This window comes from Nelusetta ayraudi, unplaced genomic scaffold (genome assembly GCF_046127955.1).
Source record: "Nelusetta ayraudi isolate G7.1 ecotype Tasmania unplaced genomic scaffold, CSIRO-AGI_Nayr_v1 ptg000021l, whole genome shotgun sequence".
NCBI classification, from domain to species: Eukaryota; Metazoa; Chordata; class Actinopteri; order Tetraodontiformes; family Monacanthidae; genus Nelusetta; species Nelusetta ayraudi.
Window position 1 is genome coordinate 2,140,368 of NW_027466071.1, and position 20,999 is coordinate 2,161,366.

The 20,999-nt window shown below is 45.6% G+C and overlaps 3 protein-coding genes across 5 annotated transcripts in view; 2 read left to right on the top strand and 1 right to left on the bottom strand.

Moving 5' to 3' along the window:
- LOC142889044 (uncharacterized) overlaps positions 1-5,610 on the top strand; it is a 37,836-nt gene extending 32,226 nt beyond the window's left edge. Inside the window, exons 16-24 of the mRNA XM_076027590.1 lie at positions 1,090-1,216; positions 1,309-1,338; positions 1,432-1,544; positions 2,545-2,677; positions 2,760-2,899; positions 3,176-3,299; positions 3,421-3,579; positions 3,659-3,821; positions 4,318-5,610. Coding sequence (XP_075883705.1) covers positions 1,090-1,216; positions 1,309-1,338; positions 1,432-1,544; positions 2,545-2,677; positions 2,760-2,899; positions 3,176-3,299; positions 3,421-3,579; positions 3,659-3,821; positions 4,318-4,406 — 1,078 coding nt within the window. The 3' untranslated portion in view covers positions 4,407-5,610. The remainder of the gene's footprint in view (positions 1-1,089; positions 1,217-1,308; positions 1,339-1,431; positions 1,545-2,544; positions 2,678-2,759; positions 2,900-3,175; positions 3,300-3,420; positions 3,580-3,658; positions 3,822-4,317) is intronic.
- Positions 5,611-6,041: 431 nt separating this feature from the next.
- rtn4ip1 (reticulon 4 interacting protein 1) lies at positions 6,042-12,920 on the bottom strand. 3 transcript variants are annotated; one of them, XM_076027607.1, is made up of 9 exons: positions 12,635-12,920; positions 11,898-12,049; positions 11,143-11,211; positions 10,519-10,643; positions 10,166-10,214; positions 9,761-9,897; positions 9,137-9,320; positions 6,966-7,058; positions 6,042-6,191 (listed from the first exon to the last, which is right to left on the bottom strand). In XM_076027607.1, exons 1-9 carry the CDS (start codon positions 12,918-12,920, stop codon positions 6,066-6,068), a joined length of 1,221 nt encoding a protein of 406 aa, XP_075883722.1. In that variant the 3' UTR covers positions 6,042-6,065. The 3 variants fall into 3 exon arrangements, with proteins under 3 accessions (XP_075883722.1, XP_075883721.1, XP_075883723.1); XM_076027606.1 differs by having other exon boundaries at positions 9,761-9,922; positions 10,152-10,214; XM_076027608.1 differs by lacking the exon at positions 12,635-12,920 and adding an exon at positions 12,150-12,478 and having other exon boundaries at positions 9,761-9,922; positions 10,152-10,214.
- A 319-nt stretch (positions 12,921-13,239) lies between these two features.
- qrsl1 (glutaminyl-tRNA amidotransferase subunit QRSL1) lies at positions 13,240-20,409 on the top strand. Its single transcript, XM_076027605.1, has 11 exons — positions 13,240-13,377; positions 13,739-13,898; positions 13,988-14,086; positions 14,253-14,349; positions 14,741-14,902; positions 14,993-15,168; positions 16,155-16,267; positions 16,805-16,997; positions 17,098-17,215; positions 17,800-18,005; positions 19,690-20,409. Exons 1-11 carry the CDS (start codon positions 13,354-13,356, stop codon positions 19,908-19,910), a joined length of 1,569 nt encoding a protein of 522 aa, XP_075883720.1. The 5' UTR covers positions 13,240-13,353; the 3' UTR covers positions 19,911-20,409.
- The last annotated feature ends 590 nt before the right edge of the window (positions 20,410-20,999 follow it).

A 20,999-nucleotide genomic window follows, 5' to 3' on the forward strand; every position in this document is an offset into this window, starting at 1 on the left:
CACTTTAGTCGCACTTTATCAGCGGGAATGAGACGGTGTTTGCTCCACACACACCCTGCTAGTTTCAAAGTGTGTGCAGTACACACCCTCCAGATATGAGAGGTATTTCTTCAGTGTAATGTACACAGGAGACATACAGAAAACCACAGAGGTTTTCTGGGACGTAACTCGGACCGAGAAGCTAAAACTGAACAATTTCCAAACTCCGAGAGAGTAAAATGATTCAGTCAGTTGTTATTTAACCTGGTCCTGATAGTTTATTTTAGAATTATTTTTCTTTAAGAGTCCACAGCGCTTACTGATGTCCTGCGCAATACAAATGAGATTTAGCGTTGAGTCAGACTCTTTGAGATTTCTCTCTCTGCACGGTGAATGTCTTTAACTTCAGGAAGATCTGATCTCTGCATTAAAGAATAAGCTCTGAAGTTTGTTGAGACATTCTTAAACTTCAAATTAATTTGTTTAAAGTGTCACAAAAGAGGCAATATTTCTTAGCTATTCCTTTTAAAAAACAAAAACAAAAAAACAAGCCCTTTATCAGTCGATTCACTGAGATTTGATCTTTTTCACTCTGTCAAACACTCGGAGCTCCTTGTTGAGCGAACTGTCACTTAAAATACCTCTGCTGGCGACGGCTCCTGTCACCCTCAGATTTTTGTCAGGCTCTCGTGTGTCGAGTGACATTTTTCAAAACAGTCCCAACAACCTGCTCGCTGTTTGCTTTTTGCCGCTGCCTTGTCTGCTCAATGGTTTTACAGCCAGTGCAGATTCCTCTTTCCCACAGTTGAAGGCAGTGATTTTCTTCTTTTTTTTCGGGTTTCTGCTCTTTTCTTACTTTGTGATGGCTTGCTGGGCTGCATGTCTGCTGCAAATCTTTTTATGAGTTAAAAAAGGATTCGATATTCCAACCAAACTCAGTTCAGCCGTCTTTTTTGGACACTGATAGAAACCTAACGCCTCACTTCCTGTGTTTCGCGGCCTCCTGTCAGTTTTGCTGCCTCCTGCTGGCTGTTGTCCTTAGCTTCAGCCGACCTGTGCAGGCGCTCTGCACCACTGCGTCTCACAGTGTTCTGTCTGTGTGCTCGGCAGGTGGGTGGGCTTTGAGAAGCCCGGCTTCAGCGGTGAGTGCTACGTCCTGGAGAAGGGCCTGTATGCAGATCCAGACGACTGGGGGGCGCTCAACTTCAAGATGTCGTCCATACAGCCGGTCTTCTATGTGAGAGCTGATTGAAAACAGGAAGATGAGATTTTCTCTCATACCGTCAGCCGGTGCAACGTCCTTAACCGCTTCTCTTCTCTGTTCTACAGGACACGATAGCGGGAACTGTCAAGAACAAGGTACCCGATCTCATTCAAAAGGTTGAGTGCGTAATATTTCGAGGTCTTGAAGAAGAAATGGCGACATCAAGTGGTTGTCCGCGTGCGTTTCAGATACATCTGTATGCTGAGCCAGACTTCCAGGGAAGGCTGGTGACCCTGGAGGACGGAGCAGCGGCTCTGGACCACGACTTCACGCCTCGGTCCTGTAAAGTGCTGGCGGGCAGGTAGGCACAACGTCAGGCTGTGTTATTTGAAATGCTGGTGTGATGTGGTGAGTTGCTTTCAGGCCAGGCTTGAGTCCAGATTGAGTTTTATTATTGCCACCGTGAAGCAAATAGCAGAGACCAGGGAATCACAAAACAACCGTCCATCAACTTTACTGCTTTTGGCTCGTTAAAAAAAAAAATATTGTCTGTTGCTGAAATCTTTTGAAATGATGTCAAGTGTGAGGCCAGCATTTACCAATCAGGTTTGATATTAATCACAGGCCTTTCTAATGTGTGGGAGGCCTTAACATAAAACACGTGTTGTTTGATCACAATGACAAGGCCAGAAAAACCATTTGACTTTTAAAAATTTGACTTAAAAAAGTTGTTTGAAACAGCTATTTTCCACAGTAAAAAAACAAGAACAAAAACACACACATATTTGAACTATTCACTGAAGCCACTGTATGCTTTTGACCAAGCAATGTGGAATAATTTCCAAATATTTACCTAAAGATTCTAATTTACTGTTTAAAAGTAACGTGTAATATTTGGAGTTTTTTTTAGAAGAAACAGTGACATCAAGTGGTTACATTTTAGATTGTAGCACTCTTTCACCGCCCCCCCCCCTCCCGAGATTGCCAGTGAACTACGGTGGCCTTTGCACCCAAACCTGGATGCCTCGTCCACCTTCTTCTTTGCTGTTTTTTAAGCCGCAGCTGGATTGTCCACACTGGGCTTCCTTAGAAATATAGTGGTGCGAGATGGCAGCTAACTGGGAGCAAAATCCTTCATATATGCACATTATACATAGAATATATATCAGAACCGTTCTAAGGGTAGGAAAACCAAATTACTTTAATTGTACTGCAAGTATGCACTTTTATTAATGTAATTATGGGCTGTATGTTTGGCTTTTTCCAATATAAAAATCACAAATCAGGCCAAATTTTCCCCACTGGACCTTTAGGTTTTAAAATACAATATCATAATGGTTGTCTTTGTGTGTTTGTTCCAGCTGGGTCGTCTATGAAGGAGCCCAGTTCACCCAGAACATGTACGTGCTGGAGAAGGGTGACTACCCCGACGCCGAGGCCATGGGCCTGCTGAGCCCGGACTCTGCTCTGCGCTCCGTACAGCCCGTTGGTCAGGTGCGTATCCGACCCGATCCGACCCAGCAAATGTTAGGGCGTCGACTCACATTGATGAGAACTTGTCCGTGTCCCTCGCCAGGAGTTCTCGCTGCCCTCCATCCTGGCCTTCAGTAAGCTCGGCTGCAGAGGACGCCAGGTGGTTTTCACAGAGGGCGCCGTCAACCTGCAGCAGGCCGGCCTGGACACCCGCACGCGCTCCCTGGTGGTGGAGGGAGGAATGTACGTCACTGCTCTCTCTTTTCTTTTTCTTTTTGATTCTGTTTTTCACTTTTATTTCAATAAAAGTGAAAAACAGTGACTTTAATAGACAGACAGAGTGAATAACAAACAACAACATTAATGGTGTGTATGCTTGCGTGCGTGTGCATGGGTTAATTAAAGAAGAGGGAAAATAGGAAACAATTGATTATTGATGGATTTTCAATAATGACAGCGAGAATAACATTGGCAATACTCCTTATATGGAAATCCACAAATCTTTTTTTCCTCCCACAGGTGGGTTTTATATGAAAACAGCAACTACTCTGGTCGGCAGCTGCTGCTGCAGCCCTGCCAGGTGGACGATTTGTGGACGTTTAGCGGCTGGCAGCGAATAGGATCCCTGCGTCCTCTCTTCCAGGTCTGGGCAAAGTCTCTCTGGACTCCCACCCACCTCACGGGTGTCTCTTTGTTAAATTGCACTATATCCAAGATACTCAGGCGGGCGAACTCACCCCATGCTGTCGCTCGCCCTCCTGCAGAGGGAGCTGTACTTCCGCCTGCGGAACAAGGAGACCGGAGGCCTGCTGTCGCTGTCAGGGGCCTTGGAGGACATCAAGCTGATGAGGGTTCAGGTCGCCGAGGAGACGGGCGAGGAGGAGCAGGTGTGGCTCTATCGGGACGGTCAGCTCACCTGCAAGGTAACAACTGCAGCTTCTGGCTCTTCCACAAGGCTGAGAAGTCCCACTGATTCCCAGTGTTCCTCTCTGGTGTGTCCAGCTGGTGGAGGACTGCAGCCTGCAGCCTTCAGGCACGGTGGTGATGGCCGGCAGCAGGCTCTGCATCGCCCCGCAGCCAGAGAAGACCTCCAACGTGTGGAACATCACACCAGACGGCCTGGTGCGCTTCCACCTCAATCCCAACCTGGTCCTGGAGGTCAAAGGTCAGATCTACGTTGCGATACAATTTCAGAAATAATCAGTTAGGAATCGTTCAGTTAGGTCCAGATGACCATTTTGAAAGTGGACATTTTTTAGATAACCGAGGAGATTGTACCTCCAGTCACTTCATTAAAGTTGTGTCATCGTAGCATTTCTAATGACTCACAGTGACAGAAGTGATTGCCGGGCTGCTGTAACATTTTCCACAGAGGAAGGATTTTGATTGGTACCTTTAAGAGGAAATAAATTGACAGAATTGGGTCATTTGAACCCTGTTGTTTAAATCCTTCAACTTTGTCCTGGTACAACACCTCCACCTACTGGTACCTTAAGGTGTTGCAATCAATAAGTAAAAATGTACCTTGACGTTGTTGTTTTTTTGTTTTTTTTTACTTTATTTTAAAAATTTCACCACCCCCTTTATCAAATGTATTATTGATCATTTCCAAGTGTTTCACAGTTCCAAATGCTTGACTTGCATTGCCTTTACCTCCCCAGGCGGTCAGCAGTACGACAAGAACGTGGTCATCCTGAGCACGTTTGACGAGAGGAAACCGTCCCAGCGCTGGAATGTGGAGATCGTGTGAACCTCAACCTGACAAGAGGAGCTCCGCTGTGGGCCTCACATGCCCCTGACGCAGCTCCGGCACAGCAGTGGGCCCTGTGACGCAGCTCCTCCGTGGATCCTGTGCCGTGCAGAACCGGGAGGAGCAACTGAGTTTCTCAGCCCAGACGTTGCACTTGTTCTTAGTTTTTGTACTTGTTTGCTTGTACTGAGAAGAGAACCATTGACTGGACGCTGGCACAGCTTTTATCAAATCATGCATCTGTGTATAAAGAATTTTTTTTTACAGCTTTTTAGACGGTCAACTACAGAAGACATAAGAATAGTGCAGAGCTCTCTTTACCTGCTGGTACTTTCCTACTACAGATTGTTTAGAAATATGAATCTCTGTGAAGCTCCATGAAGTCTTGAACTGCACTCCAAACATTTATTTTTGTAGTCAGTTGCAGATGAAGCGCGACATTTTTGCTGTCTTTTCCTGCCGTAGTGACGTGTTGGTTGCAACCGAGCCGGATCGGAGAGCCGACTCTTTCAACTGAACAATGGGAGCCGGCTCCCGTCTGCCAGCTCTTCTTACTCACCTGTAAAGTCAAACAAGGCAAAATGAGACGACGGTCTCGGTGCTTCGTGGACTCGGCGACTGGACATGATTCATACAGCACAGACGTCACCAATACAACTATCTCTGAAAATGTCTATGTCCAACTATTTCTTTAATAAACAACGTTTCCTCTCCAATGATGATGAAAAGAGTGAGAGAAAAAAACTGGCGACCTTCTGCAAATAGGAAGAGCGCTACCAGAATCTGGGAGATGGAAGGCCGACTGTGGTGCAGGAGGTTGGTGGTTCAACTCTCTTCTGCAACTTTTGGTTTTTTTTCTAAGGTTTCCAAGAACAGAGACAAAGGACTCATCAGCCCATCCAGCTCAGTAGCTCAGGGAGTTGGTGGATTCACTGTAAATCAAGACGTTGAGGGATCAACTCTGACCAGAAACCAGAGTTTTCTTCAAGTCCAACAGCCAAGATCTAAACCTCGAACCGCCAGGAGAAATGGTTCAAGTGTGGCTGCCTCAGGGTGAGGTGGAGCTGTTTGTTGTAGCAGTAGGTTGTCAGCAAAGACAGTCTGTGGTTCAAACCCAACATGTGACCCAGTGACGAGCACTGCTCAGTGACAGGGCAAATTGAAAGCGATGCTGAAATAAAAAGTCATTAAACAAATAATTAAATGTGTCGTTATTTTATGTCAAAGTGGGAAGTAATGCATACATAAATTAGGGATTACAAAATTAGATCAATAATAAAATAAATAATTTATTTAGCAATGTATTTTGGCTTCTCTAAAACATAAGATGCAATAACATGAGATTAATTTTAGAAATCTTGCTGTCTTTCTTTTTTTTTTCTATTTCATACATGTGTTTTTTAGTTGATTCACTGACTGACTACTTCATACATTTTAACAGTAGCAATGGAGAGTAGTTGGATTTTATTCACACTGTTACAAAAACAGATTTTAAAAAATTTACATCAATTTTCAGAAGCAGCTGCTGTTGATCTATAAACCCACAGAGAAGAGAAATTATTATAACAATGATGATCACCCTCAATGCTTTTAGTAGAAATGCTTTGCATTCACTTTCCATTTCAGTCCTGATCATTTTTAGAGTTGCTTTTTCCACAACTAGGAGTCAGTTCTGGCTTTGCCAACGTCTATCACAGTTTTCCCTCGAGCGTGACCCTTCTCCAACTTGTCAAAGGCCTGAGGAACCTGCTCAAAGCCGAACGTCTCATCCACCACGGCCCGGATCTGAACAAGATACAAAAGTAAAGCAACATTGACAACCACCAAAAAAAAAAATTGTCCACAGTGACAAGTTCACAAACTGCGTGTCCAAACTATACGTTGTAAAACTGGAGAATCACGCAAGCAAATGTAACATATGGCTTCACAGAGCTGCGGTAAAATTAATTAATGACGTTACATTGCTGTTCTGTGCTATGCGGGTGCGGTCTAAACGCTAAAGGCACGTTACCGCACTCTAGTGGTTCAAACGAGCACTGCAAGCGGCCCCGAGACTCCGAGATTTAAACCAAGTTGCTCAGCCAGCGCAGACGCCGAAAAAGTTTTTGACTTCCGCATTAGAGGGCGCATAGAGCACGCACACTCCGCACCATGCGGCTGTAACTGCCGCCATTCATCAGGAGGCATCGAGCCAATCAGAACGAGCCGAGACAACGTACGACGTGATGTCACGCTGGGAATAAACTCTTCTCTGGTGATTTTCTGCCCTTTATTGTTTTGCCAACCCTAAAAATTAATTGGCTCAGGGTGGTAGTTTGATGGTAGTTTGAAGATTGATAAGTGACCTTCGTAATGGACCTCACACACTTTGCTGCCTTATTCAGGAACCTCACATTGCCTCTGAGTGACTGCCTCTGGTCATTGGGGATTAGTGCTCTGGAAATGCCCCCTGCTTTAAATGCCCATGGGGTTTGTTTTTTTTTTGCTGCAGTTTTTTGCCGCTGTATGGCCTGTCCATTATCCAGCTCTTATAATAAAACATCCATGAGTAGAGCTCACCTGTCCCGCGTCCACCATCTCTGCCACCTCGTCCAGTGCTGGACCACTGGGTACAAAGAAGCCCCAGCGGTAGTGAACTCCTTTCACCAAGTGCTAGAAGAAAGACAAACAGCCTTTATTCATCAAGGTTTTTTTGTGCACGATGACAACAACTTTAAAAAAAAAAAAAAAGAAAGAAAGAAAGAAAGAAAGAAATGCCGGCCAGATAACGAGTGAAGATTTCGAGCAAAAGCAACTTTCAAATGTAACGTAACAGCTTTATGATATTGAAGATAAAAGTGAAGCTCACATGCTGTCTCAGGAGGAAATGATGCAATGGCAGTTTGTTAGGAACTGCCAAAAAAAAAAAAGAGGAACTGGTTTAGGTTTTTTTTTTTTTTTTTTTTGTCATTTCTTCAGGTTTTTAGATACGTTTGTTCTGTGGTTGTGGTCACCTGGAGATGGAAACCATCTTCTACGAGCCACAGATGCACAGCCTCTGCAAGCGTTGCTCTGCAACCTGCTCGTTGCTGACAGGATGCGCCGAAGGTGTGTGCCACAGCGCCGGTTTTCGTGACATGCGAGAAGGAAGTCCTTCTCTTCCCACCGTGTAAAACTGCAAAACTGTAAGATTTTCTAGCAACGACTCCTGCTCTGTTTGCTAAAGTCATTTTAAAAAAATACTCACACAACACAATGCTTAAAACGCATGGATTGTGTTTTGAGCACCGTCATGAGGGAAATATATATCTACTCTCGCTCATCAAAGGGACGGATCAGAGCAGTTAACCTCATGCCCTTATAAGTAATAAAGAAAGAGTACAAGTCTAAGTATCGAGGTGGTGGTGAGAAGAAAGAAAAAAAAGGCCCAGCAGAAACAGAAGAAACTTTGCATGGATCCCAACTTTCAAATTAAGAGTCAGTCACTATGTGACTACATATGAGGACAAATACAGGAGAACTGTGACACGTATTCGTAAGTCAAGACTTTCCTCACTATTTTTATGCTAAGAAGTAAAATTAGCTATCTTAGTTTATCTTGGTTATCCAGAGGTACAATAATGGAAAGCAGTAAAGGTGTAGAGGAAAACACCCTTAAAATTTCACATGATCTCCAATATCATAAAGAAATATTTGCACTTTTTTATTTTTATGTTTGTTTTGTTTTTGCGTGTTTGTTTGGGTATAAAAATGCAAAAGATTTCAGACTATTTGAAGTGAACATGTTCCATTACACCTAAATAAAGTTTTTTTTGGGGGGGAAATAATAAATAACAGAGATGAACAATAAAAAAAACAAAATATTTTCACAAAAAACATTTGTCTTTGAAGGGTGGGGCTGCATCAAACAGACGCAAGAAAATGTTTTTTGTTTTGGTAAAAACAACAAAGTACTTGTACTTTCATTCAGATGTGTGTCAAGGAGCATTTGCTTGAAACATGAAACATCCAGTTTCAGAATATTCTGTCTTAGCTAGTCTTGATCAGTGTACATGCAGAAGGGAACGCGTGGGTTTGTGGGTGACTGTACGAAGAGAAAATGCAGGCGAAGACTGAACCTCAGAGTGGAAAGTGAATCTTATCTCCTCTGCATTGAAATCACACTGCAGTTACTCAGCTGCATTATTTTGCATAAACTTAGTTTCCTGCTGCGGTAAGTTGTGGCCTCTCAGCCTGCGACTTTAAGCTGCTTGTAAAATGACAATGTAAAGGAATAACAGTGTTAACATGTGATTCATCATCACAATCAAGGTCTATTAACATATTAAAGGTCCAGCGTGTATAATAATATACTGCCAACAAATACTTTCATAAAAGTATATACTCGCAGCACAATAAATGTCATTACTTTATGTATTATGTATGAAAATATACAGAAACATATAGGTTTATATCTTTTACTGCCATATTTCTAAGGAAGCCTGGTGTGGACAATCCAGCTGCCTGACAGCGCGTTTCGTAATTAGGGTGACTGCTCACATCCTCAAATAAACCAATGAAGGAGAAGGTGGCCGAGGTATCCTAGTTTTGGTGTGCAGGGCCACTGTAGTTCACTGGCAAGCTCAGGAGAGGAAGCAAAAGTGAAATAGTGCTGCAATCTACAATGTAACCAACTGATGCCGCTGTTTCTTCTTCAAAATCTCCACACACTTCACCTTTAAACAGTCACATCACCCCTGGGGTGTTTTTACCTTGAGGGCTTTGCTGGCCATGGTGGCGGCGGACTGCATCATGCCGTCGGCGACGCCCAGCAGGTCGGTGTTTTGGAGGAAGGGCGACAGCAGGGTGACGTAGCGGGCGCCGCTCCAAGGCTTAAGCAGACTCAGCGCCCAGCGCTCCGTGTCCCCGCCAACGTTATCCAGGATCAGATCAAACCTGCAGGGGCCGAGGTGTCAGAAAGAGGATTAATAGGTCGGCAGGGCGGCAGGGGTTTCTGCACAAGACGCTCGCTGGCTTCCAGGTGAACCAAAGAAGGAAGAGATCAAGAAGTCCCAGTGAGATTGAGGTTGTGGGGAAATTCAACCTGACTCGAACTGCTGCTGACTAAGGACAAACTCAGTCACTCGCACATGTTGAGGACAAGCGTTTTTTTGACAAAAATTGAGGACGAGCCACTTTTGCTCACGACGTCATCATCCACATATTTAAGTGTAGATGCAAGGAATCAAATCAGACATACAGTGATCAAGGTTTGGGTCAAGAGGGGGTCTGGAGGGTTGGATTGGGCTGAACAAAAGAAAGGAAGACAAATTGAAGTTGTCACAAAAGATAAAAGTGTGTGTGTGTGTGTGTGTGTGTGTGTGTGTGTGTCTCACTGGTCCAGTTTCTTCAGCTCTTCCTCCACAGGGCCAGCAGTGTAGTCCACCGCACAGTCTGCCCCCAGCCCCCTGACGAACTGCTCGGCATTCTGGGAGCAGGTAACCGTCACGTGGGCTCCCCAGGCCTTCAGCATCTGGACACACAGCAGCACAGTTCCACTCCGTCTTTGAACGCGGTCACGTGGCAGAAGACTTTTGATTTAGCTTTTGACTGGTTACGTCTTAAAAGTCCAGTGTGATTTTTTTCTTTTTTTTCTTTTTTTTTTTTTTAAGGAAAATTAATATAAATATCAGAAATCAAGGCAAATTTTACACACTTGGACCTTTAAGTCCCAAAAGCACTTTTGTGCTTTGAGCAGTTAGGGTGATAGCAGGCTGATGAACACACATCTTCATCTCTACCTGGATGGCAAATGTTCCAATTCCTCCAGAGCCTCCGAGGATCAAAACCCTGGAGACACACACACACACACACACACACACACACACACACACACACACACACACACACACACACACACACACACACACACACACAGTATTGAAAGACGGTGCTGTTCTGCTGATGCACAGACACTCTCCCTCTTGTTGGGATTAGTGTCAAGTTTACAACAAGGCTGTTGAGCGACTGGACGACAGGCAGGAATCCACAGCAACACACAGTGGCCGCCAGAGCTTGGAGGTTGAACCCAGCCAAGTGATTGGATGAGTCAGAACTGAGGAGCTGGCCAAGAGTTTGTTCGTGTTGTCCTCACCGCTTCTGGCTGCAGTTGTCCTTCGTGAGGCCGCCGGTGTTGACCAGCGCCGACCAGACGGTGGTGGCCACGTAGGGGATGGCAGCCGCCTCGGCGTGGCTCAGGGACTTTGGTTTGCGGGAAATCTGCTCGACGAAAGAGAGACCAGGTGAGGTTCACTGGAGAGAACTGATGCTGATACACTGCTATTCAGCTGGTGTAAGCAGGGGGGAAGAGTGAAAGACCACTTTCAATACAATTTAAAGTCAATTGGCTTGATCACCGTGTCTTAACTAAAGGATTATTTCGCATCAGTTTGTGCTTTGGGGTCAAATTGGTGTGTACGTATCTCTACGTATTTTTTTTTTTTTCCAAGTCTCACCCAGTAGAATGTAAATTAAACTAATTCACTAGCTCGGATTAAAAATCAATTAAATAAAAGTCCAGTGAAATGTATAAAGCAACAAAATAAAGATGCACTGACGCAAATCACAAAGCAAATGTAATTCACAGGTCAATCACAATGTAAAATCGAACGTGATCAATAAAATCGAACACCTGCAAAAGAGCAGCAGCACTAGGTTGAGGATTTACGGTAACACAAAATAAGCATTGATTTCAGTCAACAGCGCTGTGTGACGCTACCTCGTTGCCGCTCAGCACCACAAACTCAGCCAGGCTGCCCTGCTTCCACGGAGGGATGGCTGCCCACACCTGGCAGGGACACACAGCAATTCCTCATCAACAACAGACAACTTTCTTGACTTCTTTCTTTGACACTAGACAAAACTACCTGAGCGTTGATGGCAATGCAAAAAAAACGATGACAAGACAATGAATGAAGAATGAAGCTCCTCAGCTTGAGGGCTGGGTGGAGGTAAAGGACCATGTGGACGCTACCAGTCAGCAGTTTGAACGCAGACTTCCGATTGAATGGTTTTTCCTTTCATTTTCATGACTATTTACATTGTAGATTGTCACTCATTCAAATCTATGAATGAACACGTATGGAATACGTATTCAACAAAAAAGTGAAAAATACCTCAAAACAAGTTTTATATTTGAGACTTTCTAGAATCGCCACCCTTTATACAAAAAATATATAGAACATAACACATAGATATTTAACATGTTTTTCTTTTGCTACATTAATCCACACATCTTGGTCATATATTTGTGATGTCTTCAGTGTGTATCTCCAGTGTAGAAAGTAGTAAAGATAAAGAACAAACAGGTGTCTCCTTGAGACTGAAGATGGAAAAGACGGAAGTTAGAGGTTAGAGTAAATAAAACCAATTAGGTCAGACTAATTTGAAAAGTACACAATCCAGACTTGCAAACGCTACAACACTAGTGACAATGAAGACAATGGTGTGAGCCTGTGTAGGCTGGTCCCCTACCTCATCTCTCTCTCTGAAGTACTTGACATCCATGCCGCACTCCATGATGACCCCCGACACGTCCCTGCCCAGGATGAGCGGGAACTCGCTGCTGTTCTGCTTGATGTTCAGAGGGTCTCTCCTCATTGACATACTGGCAGCTCCGTAGCCCCCTGCAGGGGAGGACACGGTCTGGTGTCAGGGCCATCATGAGGTCTCACACTGGTCAATTACAGACAGACTGGAGCTGCGTGGGATTTCATGTTACAATACCTGAATAGCACATAGGTCACCTAGACAAATTTTAATTTTTATAGCTGTTGAATTGTCAAAGAATGTGCAATGAGTGAGAGTTTCAGCCCCCTTTATTCAGGATAACCTCAACTTTCAGTAACTGGTAGTTATTTAACTTTGTTGTTTGTTTATGACCTAAAATAGGTGAAAAGGAGATAAAATCAGAAAAGGATTTTTTTTTTCTTCAAGTTTATCATGTTATAGAAACTCTGAAATGATATAAACGAGGAAAATGAAATAAAGAAATTGAACTTTTAACTATTTTACATATGCACAAAAAATTTGGAAGTCATTGAGTTTAATCTTTCAATTGTTCCCCCTGTTTATTGTGACAATAAAAAAAAAATGGAAAATGTATAGTGAGGGATGAATTCTGGGCGTGTTTAGCTGTTTAATGTTCGACTATTCTGCGTGCACGCACTCGGTCATTGTCAGTCCAGAGCTTCCTGGTGTCCATCACTCACCTCTCATCTTGACGTCCAGTGGATTCAGCCCCGCTGCGTGCACCCTGACTATCACCTCGTTTGGGTAGTCGATGATGGGGAAGCTGGCGTTTTTAGTGAACCGCAATACGTCATTGTTTCCATATTTATCAATGACCCAGGCGGGCATTACGGTCCTGCACACCCCACTGACCTGGAACTGCCTTTTCTGAGAGCCGCCACGCCACCACACTAACGAGTTGGCACGCTGTGGTTTACCCAGGCGAGATAACCACATTCTGACCGACATGGGCCAAACAGAACACATATTTTAACCTTTAAAATACTGAGAAGTGGGTCGCTATCAGGTTAGCGGTGCGAGCGGTGAGAAAGCCTCTCAACCCGGTATCCGACAGTAAAACCCGTATTAAAGTTATTTACGCATAACGGCGGGCTTGGGAACACAGATACGATATTCATATAAAGGCGACTACCCATTAAAATGCAAACAATTTGTAAATTCAGTGTTTAAAATCATTACGAGGCAACGTCCTCTTGTAACCTGTCACTCCGTTGAGCTTGAACAGCGCACAGGATTCACTCGACCAATCAGACAACAGCTTCTTCAACTTCTATCCAATCACAGGCACCGATGTTGGACATTGGGTAAGGGGGAAACAAATATGGTGGCGCCCGTGCGGATACACACTATGCGAAGGTTGCTGTAGATTTTAAAGGTTGTCTCTTAAAGACACGAAGACATGCTCGGCTTGACCATCAGAGAGGTAAAGTAACGCGGTCGGTCGTTCTCCAGGATAGAGTTTTATGTGTGGCACAAGACATTTGATGTGTTTTACCGCTATGCTACAAGTTGGATGTAGCATTCCGGGCAAAAATCAAGCAATACCTCATTCTTCGGTCGACCTTCTAAACAGAAAATGCACGTTAAGCATTTACTAAATCGCTTCGGCTCGCTTGACCGCCACTCTTTATCGCACTTAACATGGCTAAAAATTAACTTTATGGCTTTATAGCTGAAATTGACGGGCCTATTCAATAGGTAACAGAACTGCATCCTTCACTAAATGCTGTGAATGTTATCAGGCCACCTTTGTCGATTCACATTCCTGCCCTGCGGTCTCCCAGGTGTCTGCGGCGCTGCGGGAGGGGAGAGTCTCCCCCACCGAGCTGTGCAGGAAGTGCCTGAATCGCATAAGGAAGACCAAACACCTGAATGCTTACATCACAGTGACTGAGGAGTCCGCAATCAAGCAGGCCCGAGAGGCAGAAACCCGGCTGCTGCAAGGTTTGCGGGTGCTTCCGGGTGTCTCTGCGTGTCCTCCTGTGTTGCGTCACACAGACGCAGGTCACTGGTTGATTCTCATCTTCTCTCAGGCAAACCCATCGGCCTTCTGGATGGAATCCCTTTTGCAGTCAAGGACAACTTCTGCACTAAAAATGTCAAGACGACGTGTGCTTCCAGAATGCTGGAAGGTGTGTGTGTGTGTGTGTGTGTGTGTGTGTGTGTGTGTGTGTGTGTGTGTGTGTGTGTGTGTGTGTGTGTGTGTGTGTGTGTGTGTGTGTGTGTGTGTGTGAGAAAGTGCTGCTTCCACAGACTCCTCATGCTGCCCTTGTAACCAGTTATTGCTTCTCCCTGCAGGCTACGTCCCACCTTACAATGCCACAGTTGTCCAGAAGCTGCTTGACCAGGGGGCCGTGCTCGTTGGGAAGACCAACATGGATGAGTTTGCAATGGGGTTAGCGCTGATAAACACTCTCTTGTGTTTTAGTGACAGATTTCTCTGTTTTATCAACTGTCTGCTCACGCTGCTCCGTTTGCACTGTGGGGATGCAGCAGCATCAAAGTCTCAAATCAACAATCACATCACAATATGATGCATAATACATTGGCAACAAACCCACTGTGTGATTTTAGTTCAGTACTATTTTTTTTTTTTTTTAAAGAAAAAAGACAGTGGCATGGATATATGAGCAGTTGGTGTTCATTAAACAGCAATAGAACTGATGTCTTAGAATGAATGAATTTGATGAATTTAGTTTAGTTAGAATCTAATTTGCAGAGACATTCTGGACTCGGAACACATTCTCTCAACTGACGGGTTGTTTGTCCGTCTGTCTGTCTCTTAGTGCCGGCAGTACTGATGGAGCCTTCGGCCCAGTGAGGAACCCCTGGAGCTACGCTGCCCCCTACAGAGAGAGCACAGGGGCGGTGCCTGAATCCGACTGGGTCATCACCGGAGGGAGTTCAGGTGGCAGCGCTGCAGCCGTCGCTTCACTCACCAGCTTCCTGTGAGTGCAAACACAAACGCAATTTTTTTTTAGTTTTCTTTCTGGTGACATCATCCATCCTGAAGGTTTTCTCCCGCCGGTGGTTGACAGGAGTTTAGGTTCTGACACGGGCGGCTCCACTCGGAACCCTGGTGCGTTGTGCGGCGTTGTTGCCTTGAAGCCCACTTACGGCCTGCTGTCCAGACACGGTCTCATCCCGCTGATGAACTCCATGGACGTCCCCGGGATTGTCACCCGCAGTGCGAGTGACGCAGCCATCGTCTTAGGTAGAAGCCAATCATCACACTGAGCACAACTACTGTCTACACTGATTGGTTTTGTTCGCTTGCTGCTATTTTCCCATTCTTGATAAGTTGTCCTTCCCATTGGGACGGAACCAATACACACTGACCTCTGCTTGCAAATTTCTATTGGTTTAAACCAGGGGTGGGCAAACTTTTTTAGCAATGGGTTTTGTTTGTTTGTCTGGCTTCATGCGGGCCGGATGTGGCCCGCGGGCCGTGGTTTGCCCATGTCTGGTTTAAACACAAAGATAAAGCCTCAACATTCCCTTACTGTTATTTTTTTTTTTTTAAATTTCGACAAAGTACAATTGCAATTTGCAGGTGTTTCCATTGAATGGTGTGAAGCACACAGGCCGGAATTCTCGTCAAGTCTCATCCCACGAGAATTCCGTTTGTGTACGTTTGTCCAGAATGATTGTCATATTTTCCTCTTTGATCGCTTGAGAAAAATATTCCGTCTCCTCCTCCGTCCAATCATAACGCGCCATTTTCACTCAGCGTGGACTGGTCACGTGACCCCATGCGTCAATACGTACATGTGGAAAAAGGTGTTTCCATGAGACTTTTGCCATATCCCTCTATATGGATACATCTGAAAAACCACCTGGTGAGAGCGTCAAAACCTTTTGGCCACATTTGAGAGGGTTTTCCAGTTTAGATGTTTCCATCACCAGTTTTTTTTTGTTACCATATTTAGGTCAGGTTTCTAGGTGTCATGGAAACACAGCCAGTGATGCAGTTGCGAATTGATTGCCAATTGCTGGAAAACTACAAATACAACTTGTACAACTCCAGCGGTTGTTTCTTGAATGTTTCACAATGTGTTTTTTTAGCAGGTGGCCACAGACCACTGCGCTAAAACAGAAAACCTCTACCACACAGTGGGCAGAGTGCATGCACGATGCATGTGTGATTCAGAGGTGCCGCACGTAGATATTGGCTCATTGGCTCACGTGTCCCACCAACAGACGTCCTCCAAGGACTCGATCCCAGGGACTCCACGACGATCCCGGCCCCCCCGTCGACAGCCCAGCTGCCTGAAGACTTTGACGTCAGGAACATCTGTGTCGGCATCCCTAAGGTGAGTCAGACTTAAAGCAACGTGAAGCGAAATGGGAAGTGCCTTCACGTTGAAACTGTGAAATGGAAACAGTTTAGCTGTGAGAAGCTTGGTCTAGTTGTGATCAGACAGATAACGGCTTTACACGTCCCTCATCTGGGAACTGCGTGTGTCCAGCAGGTCTCCTCAGAACATAAAGACATGCTCACTTTCTGTCAGGTTCAGTAAACAAATCATAGAAATCATTCAATTGTGTGTCCTGCAAAATAAACGCTCAACATCCATCCATCCATTTTCAAGAGACAGAGACGTTCCATTTTTTTTCCACGTGATTTTTTTTTTCTGTCACCCAACATGTTCTCTCATATTATAAATAATATTTAAAATCCCCCCCCCTCTTTTTTTGCCAAAAAGGAAGCCACGACCCAATCAAAACAGCTGCGCAACCCGAAACTGGGTCGCAACCCACTAGTTGAGAAACACTGCCCTTCAGTAGAGTTTGACATCATGTGCTCTTTGTTCTGGTGTGTGTGTGTGTGCGCGTGTGTGCGCTGCCAGGAGTACCACGCCCCAGGCCTCTCCCAGGAGACGGCCGCTCAGTGGCGTCGTGTTGCCGACCTGTTTGAGCAGGCGGGGGCTCGGGTGGAGCAGGTGTCCCTCCCCCACACCCAGTACTCCATCGTGTGCTACCACGTGCTGTGCAGCGCCGACGTGGCCTCCAACATGGCTCGCTTCGACGGCCTGCAATACGGTAGTGAAGCGGCTCCCCCCCCCCGACGCCACTTCCTGCTGCTGCTGCTGTTGCTGACCACCTCTCCTACTGCGCCCCCCCCCCCTCCTCGTCCCCCCAGGCCACCACAGCGCTGTAGACAGCTCCACCGAGGCCATGTACGCCACCACCCGCCATGAGGGCTTCAATGACGTGGTGAGAGGGAGGATCCTGACCGGGAACTACTTCCTGCTCAAACAGTGAGTCCGTAAGCGATACGATGTCTCTCTGATTGTCCCCCAAGCCCTCTGATGATTACACTCGCTCTCTATTACTGCTTTCCAACAAAAGAAAATAACACAGTGTCAGATAAAGAAAATAAATTACCAGGTAAATTCAAATCATTATTGGTTCTAATTTCCCACTTCGCTCATCACAGTAGTTATATTAATCAACTGAGTTTTATACAGGGCTTTTCTAGGCACCTGAAGCACTTTACATCAAACCCGTTATTCATTCACGCCACACTGGTGGTGGAGGAGCTCCATGTGTAGCCACAGCTGCCCTGCAGACTGACGCAAGTGTGTCTTGTTCTAACTTTGCAGAATCTGCTACTGATCTCCACAGTCCACTGAAAGTCTGAAAGTCCACATTGAAGCTCACACACACTTTGCGAAAAAGGGAACCAGGAAATTTCACATTTCACACCGTGGCAGAGACGCAGAGTGCAATTCATTTATCTTGATCAATCTCAACCTTGTAGATGCTCTTGATGTCAGACTGTTGAAACTGTGTCATCATCATCATCATCATCATCATCTACCGCCGCCTTCACTGTCACCAGGAACTACGAGCGCTACTTTGTGAAGGCGCAGAAGGTCCGGCGGCTGATCGCCAACGACTTCAGGCAGGTGTTCAGCTCGGGCGTGGACCTGCTGCTGGCGCCCACCACTCTGGCCGATGCCGCCCGCCACGCCGACTTCACGCGGGAGGACAACCGGACGCGCAGCGTGCAGGAGGACGTCTTCACGCAGCCCGCCAACATGGCAGGTACAGAACTGAACCGGGTTGCACCCGCAGGCCGAGGAAGTGCTGGACGGAAGGACGAGCGTTCCGCAGGGGAAATGTCACCACAGAGTTAGGATGGGGAACAGAGAGTTCGTTCCTGCTTGTCAGTCGCTGAGGAACTGGGCATCGAAACGCTTTAGATTCACACAAAGACTCAGCCACAGTAGAGAGCAGAGAGAGACCAGTGGAGAGCAGAGAGAGACCAGTGGAGACCAGTGAGAGACCAGAGAGAGACCAGTGGAGACCAGTGGAGAGCAGAGAGAGACCAGTGGAGACCAGTGAGGGACCAGTGAGAGACCAGTGGAGACCAGTGAGAGACCAGAGAGAGACCAGTGGAGACCAGTGGAGAGCAGAGAGAGACCAGTGAGGGACCAGTGAGAGACCAGTGGAGACAAGTGGAGAGCAGAGAGAGACCAGTGGAGACCAGTGAGGGACCAGTGAGAGACAAGTGGAGAGCAGAGAGAGACCAGTGGAGACCAGTGAGGGACCAGAGAGAGACCAGAGAGAGACCAGTGGTTCTCAACTGGTCGAGTCTCACGACACACTTTTCTTTTTCTGGATTGTGAAGTCGCCACCCTAATTCCTTCCACAGCACTGGAATTTATTCCACAAAAAGAGAAAAACTAGTGCATCAATACAGAATGCCTTCATCCAGTCATAATCATCATGTAAACAAAGTATATTATATTAATATAGAACTTCTTTTTTTCTTTTCTTTTTTTACTAAGAAATGTGAAACTGCCCACAAAGCCGCGACCCAATTAAAACAGTTCCGACTCCAAAACAGCGACCCACTTTTGGGTAGCGACCCGCCAGTTGAGAAACGCTGGTTTAAAACACATTGGTTTCCTGTAAGCCAGACTTCAGCGTGCCCGCCTCACAGCAGGAAATGATCTCATCAGCCAACTGCACTGGCAGAAGAAATCATTGCTTTAAATATCTGCCTCACACATTGCTAAAAAAAAAAAGACGTTCAATCTTATCAAGTGAAAATCTATTTTGAGGTGTTAAAGGTTTTAACACATTGACTTCTTTTTCTTTTTTTTTCGTACTATGACGAAATATCCCTAATCTCTGACAAATCATTCTATTATTATTCCTTCAGTAGTGTGTGGACTGTTCTCATCTGTTTAACTGAGAACCATGCGTTTCTATACAAGTGAGAGAGGACTGCCATAAACACAGGTCTACTCATTTGCATGTATTCTCTCTCTCTCTCTCTCTCACTCACTCACTCACTCACTCAGTCACACACACACACACACACATGCACAGTTAAATATATAAATGTATAATAATAAATACTATAATTATCAGAGATAAAACATGGTAAATACAAATGAAATAGATTAATAAATAAAAAAGAAGGGATGCAAATCTAAAAGTATATACACGCTCACACATGTATGTATGTGTTATCTTATGAAATACATACAGGATGCCTCAGAGCCCTACCTTGTCATGGGCTCCAGCCTGCAAACCTTCCCCACCCCCACATGCGCCACAAACCCTCTTCCTATGTGTCCATGTGTTTATCCTCAGGGGGGGTGTTTGTGCTCAGTTTGACTTTCTATTGTCGCTCAGCGTTCAAACTAACCTGGAACTGACCTGTAAGTGACCTTGAGATGTTGTTGCTCTCTCTCACTCCCCCCCCCCCCCCCCTCAGGCCTCCCCGCCGTCTCGGTGCCGGTGGCCCTGTCCATGCGGGGGCTTCCCATTGGTCTGCAGCTGGTGGGCCCCGCCCTCCAGGACCAGAAACTGCTCAGCGTGGCCCACTGGATGGAGCAGCGGCTCGGCTTCCCCTCCTTCGAGGAGAGGGGGGGCGCCGCGGGGGAGAGCGAGGAGGAGCGGGGGGGCCAGATGAGGGGGTCCGGTGACGCCCGATGATGTCACGCCGCCGTGTGGAATATTCCATACGTGTCATGGAAAGTTTATATAAGTGCCGGTTCAGGACATCTTTGTCACTCAACACTGAAGGTGTGACAATGTGATTCATACAGAGTGCAGGATGGATCAGTTCCCCTCTGTAGGTGGCGCTGATCCAACCAGGCGCCTGTTGTCTTTGTTCACCTCATCATGATGCATCGCTGGGTTTGATTTTTTTATACTCTGGTAATAACTTCATATTAACTGGGCAACATCAAGTCTGTTTAACTTCTGCTTCCAGCAGCTGTGGAATAAAAGTGAAAAAAAAAAATAAAGCCTGGCAACCGTTAAGAATCATCTAAATAATTACAGCAGATTTTGGCTGCTGTAACAAACTCATGTTTCTGCCATGCTGGAAGGAGATGTACTGTTAAAAAAAAAAAAAGAATGTGTATGTATGTGTATATATTTATATATACACACATTTTGGTCTAATAAATGATCATGACAGTCGGTGCTGTTTCTGTCTTCTTTCTGCATTGAGAGCAGGATTGTAAAAGAGGCCACCACAGATCATAGCCCAAGGCTTTATGTACGCTGCCAGAGTTCACCTGGGCTTGAATTACACACTTCAATAGTCCAGACTCGCACTCTTATGCAGAATATTATAATCCCATCGTGTTAATGTTCTTATACTACAACTTAAAAAGATCAGAGGTCGGGTTTGTGGGACCCGACTGTTGTCTAAAATCTCTCCAGTTAGACGTTTCTCCCTCTCCCTCCTCTCCTTTTGCCTGTAAAAGTGCACCGATCAGCACTGGACGCGAGTCAAGCCAAATGAAGTCTGTCCAGTCATCCAATTACAGTGGTGGAAACGGACCTAAACTCGGGCGATGGACCAAAGCTTACCAGGTCCACAATAACCTGCTCTCAATTGGCTCGGGCCCATTTTATCCTGACCCCTTTCACTGTGGCTGCTAATCTACCCTCCGTCCCTGCAGCGCTTGCACGCCTGTGCACAGTCACAGTCGATGTTCAGGAGCAGCATTCAAATGGGTGACACACAAAAGTGCATCTGATAAGAAAACAATGAGTTTCTGTAGTGTGCTG